This window comes from Symphodus melops (assembly GCF_947650265.1).
Source record: "Symphodus melops genome assembly, chromosome: 14".
NCBI lineage: Eukaryota > Metazoa > Chordata > Actinopteri > Labriformes > Labridae > Symphodus > Symphodus melops.
The window spans coordinates 17,323,468-17,336,802 of record NC_136704.1 but is presented as its reverse complement, the minus strand read 5'-3'; the positions used below and the strand labels follow the sequence as shown (position 1 = coordinate 17,336,802).

Below are 13,335 nucleotides of genomic sequence, written 5' to 3'. Positions count from 1 at the left end.
CTGCCCCTACTGAGTTAGCAAAAAAAGTTCAATATATATTATATTTTTATTGAATAAAAACTAAAACTATTGGGACCAAGAATGGAACCTTGAGGAACCCCACAAGCCAATATTCACGTTAATTAGAGGATCATGTTTCTCCATAACTGCTGACTCTGCAAAATGACAGCATACAGTAATTGTTAGCTGCTTATCTAGCAGAGCTGATCGGATGCACTCGTCATACCTATGCAAAATACATTGTAGTCTTAAAGCAATTATATTAGTCCTTTTTTATAAAGCAAAACAACAATTACCTCTTGATTTAAATGAATTGTGTACATTGACATTTGAATTTGTGTTGCACAGCATTTATACTATGTTATATATTCATGGTTTTAGCTTTAGCTGGCAGTCAGTTCATCTCTTCTTACTGACTGCAGTGAACCTCATGTGTTTCCACTCTGACATGCTCGATGTCTCAGTTTGTGGAGATTTTAATTGAACCATCTCTGAAATCAGATGTGAACTCGAAAAACGCTGGAGAGGACGGATGACTTCTTCTGCACTAATATCTCCCTCGCAAAGCCGCAACCATGAAACACCAATAATTCTGTTGTTTCAACTGTCATGATCTCCGAAGAACCCGTCTCCGCTGCTTTCATCTGCAGAGCTCAAGGGAGAGAGTGCGGCATTGTGGGTAAGGCGGTTCACACGAGGATTAGATCCGAGCGGCGGACAATAACACTCCGACTGGTGAGAGACGACAACCACAAAAATTGAGCCGCTGCCTCCATGTTCACGCCGAGCAGATGGAGGGAAACATGTGTATGTCTGTGTGTATGTGTGTGTGTGTGTGTGTGTGTGTGTGTGTGAGAGAGAGAGAGAGAGAGAGTGTGTGTGTCAGTGATGGTTAAATGTGAGTCATGAACTTCCATAATAACATCTCTCTTCCCTCAGGCTCACAGTAATGTGAGGCAGAATCTGATACAAAGAAAGCTCTGTGTTAAAAGCCTTTTACAGTTTGATACTTTAAAATCGATTTATTGAATATTAGAATGTTAATTTATTGGACTGAATTTGATTATTAGGATGTACTTTTTTAGGAGATGAATTTATGAAATTAGGAGACGATAAAAACTTTCATCTGAAAACGTGTACGTCTTTTCAGTGAGAATTAAAAGTCAGATTCAAACTAGACTTTCTTACGAGTTGTTCAAACAAAGACGGGTGTTTTTTTTAGTTTTTTTTTTTTTAGAACAATTTCCTCTTTGTTTTGTTCAAAATCAAAACTGTAGTTCACCAAACAGATTCTTTTTTAAAAGCATTTTTAGATACAGAATTTTTGGAAATCCGAGAGTTTTTGTACTGGACATCTTGAAGTCGGCCTTTCTGGAAGTGTTTTAGCTTCTTCTGTCATGTGAATTTTCTCTGCTTCCATCAGGATGTCCTTATGTTTGTAAAAATATCTGTTATTCCAAATCATTCATCCTCTCTGCAAACAGAGGACTAAACACTCCTTTGGGTTTATATTTTTACTGACTTTTATCCTTTTATCTGACACGTCCTTTTACTAGTTGACTCAATCTTGTTTACCACCGTTTCAAATTAAACTCTGATTTTCTGATGCATTATTTAGCTTGCTGAAAGTCGAAGAGTAATATGTCACTTATCAGTGTGCAAACTGTGACTTGTGGTGGAAAGAGAAAGTTACTCCACTTAAAGTACCAAGTGCAAAACAATGTGCTACATTCACAGTGTTCATTGTGACAAAAGCAGGTTTAATAAGAGCTGAAAGATGTGACCTCAATCTTGACGAAAACGACTGACTCAGGGGATTTCATCTGATGTGAGTATAACACACCTTGTTAGCCACAGACATGTTTGTTTTTTTGCAACCTGTTTAAGACCTAAAAACCAAAGACGCAATTAACTTCTTCTGAGTCCAAGTCCAGTCTCAAGTTTTTGAGAGCAGCTGGGAGTCCAAGTAAAGTCAAGAAATATATATTCAAAACATATCCATCCATATATCCCCAAATTCTCACAAACCTCAGATTGAATTTATGGTGAAGAGAACATCCACTTTAAGTTAAATCTGATCAAGTCGATGTTTTATTTTTAAAAGGTTGAATGTTTTCCTGTGTGCTTCTTATTGCGTTTCCGCTCCTCATGCTGTCATTGTAAAATATCCCGCTGACGCCCTTGTGTGCTCTGGAGTATTTGTGCCAAGCAGAAAAGAGATAATTCATGTTTTTACATCGACAAAGCAAAAACCAGGGGATCCCAAAACATGTGTCTTATTTGCTTTTAAATTCAATTTGATAAGGAGCGAAATCAGCAGTCTGCTAAATAAGGGGAGTTATCTCACTTGTTTTTGTATGTATGTGTAAAGGAAACTAAGATTTACTGTATCAAAGTGTACTTGATAGTGAAGCCATGTATTCAAATTAGAATGTGCTGTGGATGTCAGTGTGAAATATTCTGGTTTAATCTGGAAAAAATTAAACATTCATGCAACGCATGTCCCACCAGAGTTTGGTATTAAAATGTTGCCAATGTTTTTGTGTCATTTTGACAGTGTGCAAAGAGTCATTTTTGGTCCTTAAAAACTCCTGTAAATGATGCTGCGGCGTCTCCTGTTTATTGCAAAACTAATTCAGCTGTCGACTATAAACTATTCTGATTGCAAATCTTTGCACAAACAGGAACAGTTGTGGTTTCCTCTCTTACAACGAGCCTAAACACAAGTTTACAAAAAAATTCAAATTAAACAGTGAGTGTCCGAAGCAAACACAAAGGTGACAGGGCGAGTAACAGAGATGGGAAAAATCCAGACAGGCGGAAAATAGTAGCAGCAGAGGCGCTGCTTGTCAACAGGCAAGGCAGGCAACTGCTTGGGGCCCCAGGCCAGTCGGAGGCCCCCCAAACGACTGACAAACTTCAAACAGCAGCATTGCCTCAAAATGTACACATTTTGCAGTGACAGTAGGAAACCTCCCTAATGGGGACAGCACTTCCTCTCAATGCCCTGCTAAGTGTGCATGCATTATTGCTGTGAAAACAATAATGCACGCTGGTTGGAGGGACCCCCAAGGTATATTTGCCTAGGGCCCCAACAGACACTAGAAGCACCCGAGTAGCAAAGGTGAAATTTAAAACAGAATCGAAAAGGTAAAATATAATTTATAATCTATAATTTCGAAAAATGAAGCTTTATTTCAAACATTAACAAACATAAATAATTCAAAATGTAACTTTGCTAAATGTTGCTAAGTGCTCATGACGGATCAAGCTAGGTCTTCGTAAAATAGCAATAAGTAATGTCTGGATTTTTATAAAGTGTCTCACCTGGTATGAAGTGACGTTATGCAAATAAAGACTGATCGATTGATTGACATGTTGGGAAGAAGTTTTGGTTGGATTCGAACCGGGCCACCCGCCTGGAAGACGACAGCGTCCACACATGGGGCGCACACACTAACTACTATCTACTACCTGCGCCCCCGGTTAGACTCTTCTTAATGACTTAATGTACTTTAAATCCTTCAAACAAAGAATTCAGACAGATAGAAACAGAGGAGAGGAAGCATGAAGATCTCTGAAGGATTTTGTTAAACTGTAAATACTCTCCTGTGTGGAGGCATAAAAACTGCATGTTCGACCTCTTTAGGAGTTTAACAGAAAAACAAAGATATAAAAAGAGTCTGGTGGTGAGAGTGGTGTTGATCAAGATGATGTGTGAGGAGATAATGAGCGATAACAGAAGAGGAAATCACTTCCAGAGAGGAGTGACACACAGCAACATGAACACATCCAGAGTGACTGACACTAATGCTCTCTAATTGTTTTATAATCGTCTCTGTGCCTCCATTTGATTTCCCTCAACGCTGACGTCAACTGTCAGGACTTTTCCTCACATGTTCCACAACCGTCAGACATCCGAGTGTGTTCCCAAAGACTCCACAAACACCAGACTTAAATATGGAACTCTGTATTCTGACGGACTGAATTAGCGTGAGCAAAAATCTAACTTCATCAAGACAACACGAACACAACCACACGTCAAGCTTCTGTCTTGCTATCACGGGTGAGTTGGTTTCAGACCAAACACAAATTGAAATTCAAACTTCACAGTGACTGTTAGTACGGCTGGAGTGTGCCTCTACACTCTGCTCCGTTTCAAATACGCTACGAGTCCATTTCTCGCTCTCGTGTCACGGCTACACGATTCGATGTGAACGAGACATTTTCTGAATCACTTCCTCCGCTTCTGTTGTCCTCGTCCCCTTAACTAATGAGACAACAAGAGGATAGCCCCCTCTGCTGGTTCTGTTGTCAAAACAGTACTGCAGTATACATTTTTGTCAGACTGATTTCAATTTTTCCATATGATGAGGCACTGTCACAATGATTTTAACACGGGTGTGCTTCTGCTGCCGTGACAACAGCAGCCTGATTAACACTTCCTGTGTGTGTTTAATAGACGGACAGCTATGTGTTCAGGAAGTCACCTGGTAAGGTACGATGCTCTCGTGGGCTGTTCCCCAGCGCCGTGCCTCTTTCCCCGCGTTCAGATAGTTAGCAGCAATGTGACTGAGACAGGACACCTGAGGAGGGGGGGAGAGAAAGAGAGAGTTCAATCTGAGCTGTCATCAGTCGTGTTGGAGGATGTGTTTAATCATCACTCCTTCCTGTAAAACCAGAGAATAAAAGCTTTTCCTCGGATTCTTTTTCCTTTAAAAAAAAAAACACCAGGAAACAAACCAGCAGCTCCTTTTTCTCTACATTTACAAGCTGCTGAAAACATGTGAATGAATTTCCACGACTGCTGAAGGCCTCAGCAGTCCTTGTTAGCCGCCCGTTACAAACACCTCATTCTGCTCGGTTATAACTCCTCCTATTAAACACATGTTCTGTTCTATACTCACATGTCGTGTTCAGTGAAATCTTGAAGTGTTGAGAGGAAGGACAGGCGTGCTGGGCCTCTTTGGGTTAACACATTCGGCCTTTATATCAGCAACTGATATTTCACAGCTGAAGCGCTGCTGCTGGTTGAAACAAACTCTTTGTTCCGGGGCCACACATCCAAAATGTAAGCAATAACAACCAATTTCACAGAGTTGGAAAACTTTCTAATACTTATGAAAGTCAAAGAGTGTATAAAGAAATGTTGCTTCGGGATCCAGATTTCCTCTTTCGGTTTCTTAGTCTGATATTTACAAGATAAAACTCTCAAATAGGTAAGTGGTTAGGTTCAGTGCCTCAAACGGCTGAGGTGAAACCTAGCAACATAGCTAGCAGCTCCCACCTGTCACTCAAGGGACGCCATTCTACATCCCTTTAAAGATGCACAACAGAGTTTTTGTAGAGTAATGTGAAAGTTGGAGAAATGTACAAATTCTGTGATAAGCGTTGATTACTCGTTACACAAATTGTTGTCAGAGGGAAATGTGGTCCCTGGAACATTGTTTAAAGGTAAAATGCTAAGCGTTCTGGTTTTGGGCCCTAACAGTGAAACCGTAACTCTCCTGCTAGCTTTTTAGCTCCAAAGTAGTGCCCAGGGACACATTTTTTTCATTTGAATAAAGGTTATGCATTTAGTTCAGAAAATACAACACAGAATTGTTTCACTTCTTCAACTTTCAAATTTCACTACCAAATGTAAACAGGTGAGTTCAGTCCTTAGAATTGATATGAAGAGGGAAATGAGCTATAAAGAGAAAAACTGTTTTCGTACCAGGCTGTAAAGATTTTCATTTCTGCTGTAAAGTTGGACATTTGAACATAAGGCTCTATGGGAACTGACTTACAGCAGGAGACAGCCTCTAGTGGACCAAAGAGGAACTGCAGTTTTTTTGTACTTCAGTGTTGGCTTTATTTGATTCTGAAGTGTTCACCGTGGTTTTGGTGAGATGTAGCCTCTCTTTGTCTGATTTAAAGGGAAGTTACATTAAAGTCCTATTTTTGATCGGTTCAGAATTTTTGCCCAATGCCACTGCTGAGAAAAGAGAGGAAGAAATGTGTGATAGCAGAGAAAGAGGAGCACCAGGAGATGAGAGGGGATCAAAACGCTTTAAACAGAGAAAAGAAACAGAACTGATGGGTGGTGCTGTCAATCACCGCTCTGTTTGGAAAAACTGATATTGTTGAACTCTTTTCTTACTCTAATTACAGGTTGTGCAGGATAGACTGTTTACAGACAACACAGCCAACGTTGACAGCACATGTTAAAAACTCTACGATTTATACAGCGTGGCACTAGAAAAGCCTAACCCTAATCTTCACCCAATTACAGCGCAATCAGAAGATGAATCACTTGTTTATTCTTCTTGTCAATATATGAGACTATTATTGCACAAAGTGTGCACACCAGTTGATTTCTTCATTTCATTTCATACTTGCATTACATTTTACTCGGCACCTAAAGGCTTAGCTGCACGTCTAGTTAGATGCTAAACTGTATTTTGTTGTTCAGTACTTGAACTTGTGCAAAGACAAAGTTGATTCAAATCGGATCTAAAAGTTATTGTATGTAGTTCAAGGTCATGTCCACAGTCCACTCAATGGTGAATTACGAAAAAAAAACTGTAAAGTGTCATCCTGACATAAAGTGTGAATTCTGTGGATGTCAGATTGAACCGAGGTGAGTACGGTCCTGTTCTCGTCGTGTTTGGGGAAAACTTTCCCATCTTCCTAAAACTGTTTCTCATCTTCAAACGTCCGTATTTTTCTGCACGACTGAACCATTTCCTCAACAACCACAACAATTTAAGACGTTGCAGACTGAACTTCAGACTTATGACTCCTCAGCCTTTGGTGTGGAGTGTCTCCTGATGTTTACAGCTGTTTCAGGACCTGCAGGCGGCATGCAGAGAGGCAGCGATGCTCTCCGATTGGTTTGTAATGATTAAATTTCCCCCGACGACCAAACCAGAGTCAGCTTAAACCCACTCCACATGGATCCACATCCACCGCTGCTGTGTGCTCTCATTGTTCAGCTCCGGTCCAACCGCTCTGTGGTCGACGTGCCTGTGGTCGCAGCACTCCGTACAGGAATGCACCACGGGGATATGAAGGTGGGAGGGTGGATTGTGGGTATTTTATGTGTAGCAGCAGTGGGAGTTAACCGCAGAGATCGAGACCTCACAGCATCCAAACAATTACAGACCGCGTTTCACTTTTTACAGTGGAATCAAGTTCTATCTATCTATCTATCTATCTATCTATCTATCTATCGATCCATAGTTTTCTTTATCAATCCATTTATTGATACTTTATGGTTTCTATTTAACTTCTGATGCCATGATGGCGCTTTGCTTCAGCACCAGGCGCTGTCTACTCTCTGCAGCCCTCCTCACAGACCGAATAAAAGTCACAATCTAATCTTGCGGGCCAGATATTATTCCTGGCGACCAAGCTGTTGACCCCTGATTCTCAAACACATTAAATAAATAAATGATGACGGGGTGGTTTGATAATATCACAAACCGCACCGTTGAGCCACCCTTAACCTCCGCCCTGTGTCCCACGTTAACGCAAAAAGAAGTACGAGACACCAAACACGGGGTCATTTCTTCTTCTTTTTTTTAAATCATCACAATCTGCAGGTAAACTCCTGCATACTCTACTGGCATGTTTGTTCTCTCCCTCTCAGCAGCTTTTGGTCAGATCTGAAGCTTTTTAAAGCTTAGGTACTGATTGATAGTAGCCTTCATTAAAAAACAGACTGTTTTTTTTAACATGCTGTATCATAGAGTATCAGACAGTTGAATATTCTGACAACATTGTATTAAACTTTTGAGAATAGTTTGTGCGGGATGCTTCTCTGTGATTGGCCGTCGCAAACTCATGTCCTTGAGATGGGTGAAGTTCTGCTAAGAGGTGACACAACCAAACATCTAAACTCTGTCAGCAGGCTGAGATTCTCTCCGCAGGACGATAACGTTTATCAAAGAGCTGGACTGGTGAGCGTGTGTCGCAGTCGGTTGTAGCCCCAAAGACGTTGAAAGAAAAAGAGCGAATTTGAAACATAAAACATGTTTATAAAAGCAACAGTGTCACACAAGCAGCGTGATAAGTCAAACACACCCCGGGTGTCCGGAGACGAACGCCGCGTTCGACCCCAGAGACCGTTTCAAGATAACGTATTGCTAGATTTGTTTAAAGCGAAGAGAATGAATCACTATGTTTATAATTATCAAACTTTATGTGAAATTTACAGTTTGTTTAAAGAAGCAATTTAGTTTAATAACACACAAATACACACAGACACACACACACACTCACACACACTCTGGTACCTGTGAGGACAGCAGGTTACAGTCGATATGAACTCCACGCCCGGTCTTGTGTCGTTGCAGCAGGGCAGCCATGACGGCGCCGTGTGCATACAGTCCCGTAGCCAGATCTGTCATGGCGACACCTGGACGCACGGGGTCTCCATCCTGTAAGCAGGAATAATGCATTATGGGAGCCAGGGGTTTTTTTTGACTGGAAACATCCACAGCTCTTTTTGTGAAGATATCTTTACAGCTTTTAGAGAGCAGTGCATGATGGGATTGTAGTTTCTGATGGTTTTATATTGAAGATAAATGACCTAGAGTAGATCCTGAAGAATGTACGGAGTCAAAATTACACTTTGAATCCACGGGTACATAAATAGATTATGAACTGAACCAAGAATTAAAATCGAACCGAATCATGAGACACCGAAAGAATCCCCGCCCTACTGATAGAGTGGATTAGGTACATATTAGATTTGGAAAACATGACTTCATCCTCATAAAATATTTCATCAAACATCATCATTAAACATTTCATTTAAAGCCGGCATGAGGATTTGTGTGAATTTTGGCGCCCCCAGTGGACAAAGTGTGTAGTGTTAAGTCTCCTTTAAAGATCTCCTAATCCAGATTTGGCAACCCTTAAAAGGTCTGTAGCTGGATCAGGTTGATCCAATCCAGTTTGTTGTTTCTTTGAATCAACAGGATGAAAGAGCTGGATCCTGCACAAATGAACCACTCTTTACATTTTCATCTGGAATAAACCTTTTAAACGACCAAGCCTAGAAGATGGAGGCTTGCCAGACGGAGGTTGTCCTGAAAATTTAATTTTTTGATCAGCTGGGACCAGAGGAGGTATGAAATACTTGGGGGTTTTATGACGATCTGATGAGGAGCAAATGTGTGGTTGACAGACAACCGGATATTTCTGTTTTAAATGTCTCATAATACGCAAGATACATTTACCTTGTTTTCCGACACTAACATGTGTCCCTGGCCAGTGTCTACAACTGGCCAGGGACATTAATTTAAAGTTACAGATGCAGAAACAGCCTGTTCCAAGCAGGGCTGAAGTAGAGGGGTTTATAGACGTAGGATCAGAGTGGACTTTTGGCAAGAAACTTTGTTTTTGGGGAGATCTGACACTTGATTAAACTTGTTGAAAATAATGATATATTTTACCCCTTAAAAGATAAAAAAAAAAACAGGAAATAAATCACATAGAAGCGAGCAGTCTGACCTCCGGCCCGGTGATGTGCATCATCCCCGATACAGCAGAGGCGATGGAGTCATAGCCTGGACTCTGAGACTGAGGACCGGTCTGCCCATATCCTAAAATACACACACACACATACATACACACACACATACACACACACACACACACACACACACACACACATACACACACATTAGTGGGTTCTACCAAGTCAGAGAGGAAACACAGCAGGGAATTGAACCCTCGTCCTCCTCCAGCTGTGTGTCGAGTCTGCTGCTCTGACTGAACACAGATTGATTTCCTAAAGAGTTGAACGGTTCACTTTAACTGAAAACATCCCATCATGTCTTTAACCAAAACCAGATCTGAACTCTGCTTCACATGTTGAGATGAAAACTGAAGACGAGCTCCAACACAAAAGATTCAAATGTAACTGTAGTGTGCATGAGCTTCAGCAGTGTGAGAAGCAGAAATACTGAGGCTGTCCAAATGTTTCATATATTCATACTTTATAAATACATGTTCATAAACATTGCAAATCAAAAGCAATTCAACATGGACAACATTCAAAGACTTTAGTAAAAGAGGACCTGTAATGTTAAAAACGGATGTTGCTGTACTCATATCGGTTTATTTTGAAGTTGTTCATCAGTTTTCGTTTACGTGTCACACAGCTTTGACAATTAAACGAATCACCTGATGACAATAAGAGAGTTGACAAAAAATAAAAAAAGGTTATGAATCCAATCAGTTTAAAAAGAGCATGTTCGTGCAGTGATTGGTTTAATTAGAGCTGTGAGGAGCCGAGTGTCTCTGCAGGCCGTGAAGCTTCACTTCACGTTCTGAAGAGAGGAAACGGAGCGAGCAGCCGCACAGCTCGTCTTTCAGAGGAGACCAGCGACACCTCGTGGCTCAGTCTGTGAACTGCAGGTCAGCTGCTAGAAGAGATGGCATGTTGGGCCAAAAGCATCCATTCATTATCGATTGGTTGCGTGCAATTGGGTGAGAGCCAGTACATCACAGGGCTGACATGAAGAGAGACAACCAGCTACACCTCACACCTACGGGCAAATTAGGGTCACCAACTGACCTTACGAGAAAGAGCCAACGCATGCAAAGGGAGAACATGCAAGAGCCACACAGAGAGGCTCCTGCCCGACAGGGATTTGAACCAGGAACCTCTTTGCTATGAGGCAACAGTGCTACCTAAAACTGCAGGAAACACCTTCACATATGAAAATGATTTGTATTTATCTTATTCATCTTTTTTATCATAGGAAAAAAAAAACAATCATGTTTCAGGTATAAATTTTCTTTAACATTATTAATCAGAGGAAAGCAGGCTTCCTGTTGGCAGGAGTTTATCTTTAAAATCAAACTGGGAACATCCCCTCGCGTCTGGCAAAGCTGTGAGCGGCATGTCAGACTGACGGTTACTTTTTAAATGTCTCATCCCGTGGGAAACAAACCGCTGCAGTTAGATCAATGAGCGGGTCCGTACCTGAGATGGAGCAGTAGACGAGCTGTGGGTTCACTCTGCTCAGCTGTTCGTATCCTAAACCCATCTCATGGAGCTTCCCCGGTAAGTAGTTTTCTACCAGCACGTCACTCATTCCTGCCAGCTGACACACAAAACCATTAAATACAGCAGCAGTGTTTCATGTTTATGGACATGTTTGTTCTGCAGAGGGATTGGTTCGTCTAACTTTGTGGAGGAATCACAGACTTGTATATCTTTATTCAAATTCAATGTGTCCACTTTTTAGGCTGCAGTTTATTTCAGCCTGTACATGTAAGAATGTACTGCTGGGAGTGACTCATACCTCCTGAACGATTCTCGCTCCTTTGGGATGTTTCAGGTCCACAGCAATGCTCTGAAATCACACGATCAATCAGTACGCTATAAACAGTCGTGAGACTAATAGAGCCTTTAGTGTGTGTTCAATTACTGAAAAATCAATCAAATGTATTTGAGATTTATATGAAACAATTCTCCAAACCATGAACAAGTTCTTAGAAATGTTAAATGAACGGGACTTCATTGCTTTCTTCTTTTGTTATTTAACGGCGGCTAGTAAAGCACTTTCAGATGAGCTACATCCATCATGGAGCAATAGTTAGGGCTGGGAAATTGTGTTTCGATTTCAATTATTGTGAATTCTACAAAGTCTATTGAGGAGCATGGCAGTATATGACATTTATGGTTGTGTGATTATTATTTTTGCTTAAAATCGAGTGGCCCTAGCGGTATTATCACATTATAACCAGACGCTATTAAAAGGTTAGATAAAATTTGCTTAATAAAAAAAGATTTTATTTAAATGTTACCACTAAATAGCTGCTATCTGTTAACACAACCAGGAGATCCCAATGTCTATATTTATTTACGACATACAGTCTACGGTGAGACTGAATGCGTTGACTCTCAGGAAACACTTACCTTTTTGTTTCGGTTGACGCTGAGGAAATAGGCGCTCTCTGCACCGACAAATGGAGGCCCCCAGGCTCTGGTGTCATCACCTGCACCTGTTCCAAACAACCACTCCCATAAGCCCTGGTTCACAGTCTGACATCCTGAATGAGGCTGGGTAAATGGCGATAGAAAAAATGACCCACCTGGTCTCTCCACTTTGACAACCTCAGCTCCCAGATCTCCCAGGATCATGGTGGAAAACGGACCAGCCAGAACTCTGCAAGACATGTAAACATGCATTTAACATCAGAAAACAAAATCTATAAAGTGGGTGGCCAGAATTGTAAGACCAGCTGACATATCTGAGAAAATGTTGCACAATTGAAGTCCGGACCTCAACCCCATCGAGTAAATTGGGGGGGAGTTGGAAAATAAGGAAAGGAAAGCCTTTGGCTTGAGTTGCAGAAGGCATGGGAACACATTAATGTTTAAGTTCTCAGGAAATACGTTGATACTTCGCCTGAGAGATTTACTGCTGTAATTGCTGCAAAAGGTTGACATACCAAATATTAAAGTTAAAAGTGGATTAAAAAGAGTAAAAATATGCAGAACCGGCTGCATATTTCATGAACTTTATGAAATTAAATCGTGTTTTGAAGGCAAAAAAAACGTCAGTTTTTTTCTTCTTTAGATCTGTTTGGTGTTCTTAAAATTTTGTCCACCACTGTAGAAATAAGAGAATATTACTGCAGTTTTGAAACAGGCTTTACCTTGTCAGGTCCAACACTCTGACGCCCTCTAGTGGCCGAAGTTTTTCCCCTGGGGAGATTTAAGATCACAACGATAAATCAGATTTATTTTTAATTGATTGTTTCATTTCACAGGAAAAGTAAACAATGAAATAAATATTACTATTAATAGATCATAATAAAACTCAGATGTTTTATACAGTTGAAACAAAAGTTACTCACAAAATCCAACAGAACAAAACCTTTGATATTGGTTGTAAACCATTTTGCCAAACGAAACTACAAATGATTAACTGTATCTGTAAATCACTGACTGACAGAATAACATCAGCCTTTGAAAAAGTGACTGCGCCTAAAATATATATATATATATATATATATATATATATATATATATATATATATTTAAGAATTATTATGCAGGTAAAAACCGGTCAAAGTCATACAAAATACTAATATACAAAATAATAAAAAATAATACATTTCAAAAGCACGTATTGTTTCATTTATGATTACTTAGTTATCCAGCATGTTAGCAATTGTAATATATTTATCTGAAATCAAGTGCTTAAGGAAAAATCGGAACAATTATTTTCCACCGAGGAAAATCCACGTGTAGGTGGAAAAATAGTCAAAAGAAACCAGTTGATACACAAACAAAGCATTGAATGATAGATTCAGCACATACAATAA

General features: G+C 40.3%; 2 protein-coding genes across 2 annotated transcripts in view; one reads left to right on the top strand and one right to left on the bottom strand.

Moving 5' to 3' along the window:
* The window catches only part of inhbaa (inhibin subunit beta Aa), a 267,804-nt gene that overhangs the window by 110,563 nt on the left and 143,906 nt on the right, over window positions 1-13,335 (top strand). The window lies entirely within an intron of this gene.
* The window catches only part of sugct (succinyl-CoA:glutarate-CoA transferase), a 54,864-nt gene that overhangs the window by 41,043 nt on the left and 486 nt on the right, over window positions 1-13,335 (bottom strand). Inside the window, exons 2-9 of the mRNA XM_079361533.1 lie at window positions 12,664-12,712; window positions 12,097-12,170; window positions 11,921-12,006; window positions 11,304-11,354; window positions 10,982-11,102; window positions 9,502-9,593; window positions 8,280-8,423; window positions 4,491-4,586 (exon numbers count right to left, since the gene is read on the bottom strand). Of these exons, the coding sequence (XP_079217659.1) occupies window positions 4,491-4,586; window positions 8,280-8,423; window positions 9,502-9,593; window positions 10,982-11,102; window positions 11,304-11,354; window positions 11,921-12,006; window positions 12,097-12,170; window positions 12,664-12,712 (713 nt within the window). The remainder of the gene's footprint in view (window positions 1-4,490; window positions 4,587-8,279; window positions 8,424-9,501; window positions 9,594-10,981; window positions 11,103-11,303; window positions 11,355-11,920; window positions 12,007-12,096; window positions 12,171-12,663; window positions 12,713-13,335) is intronic.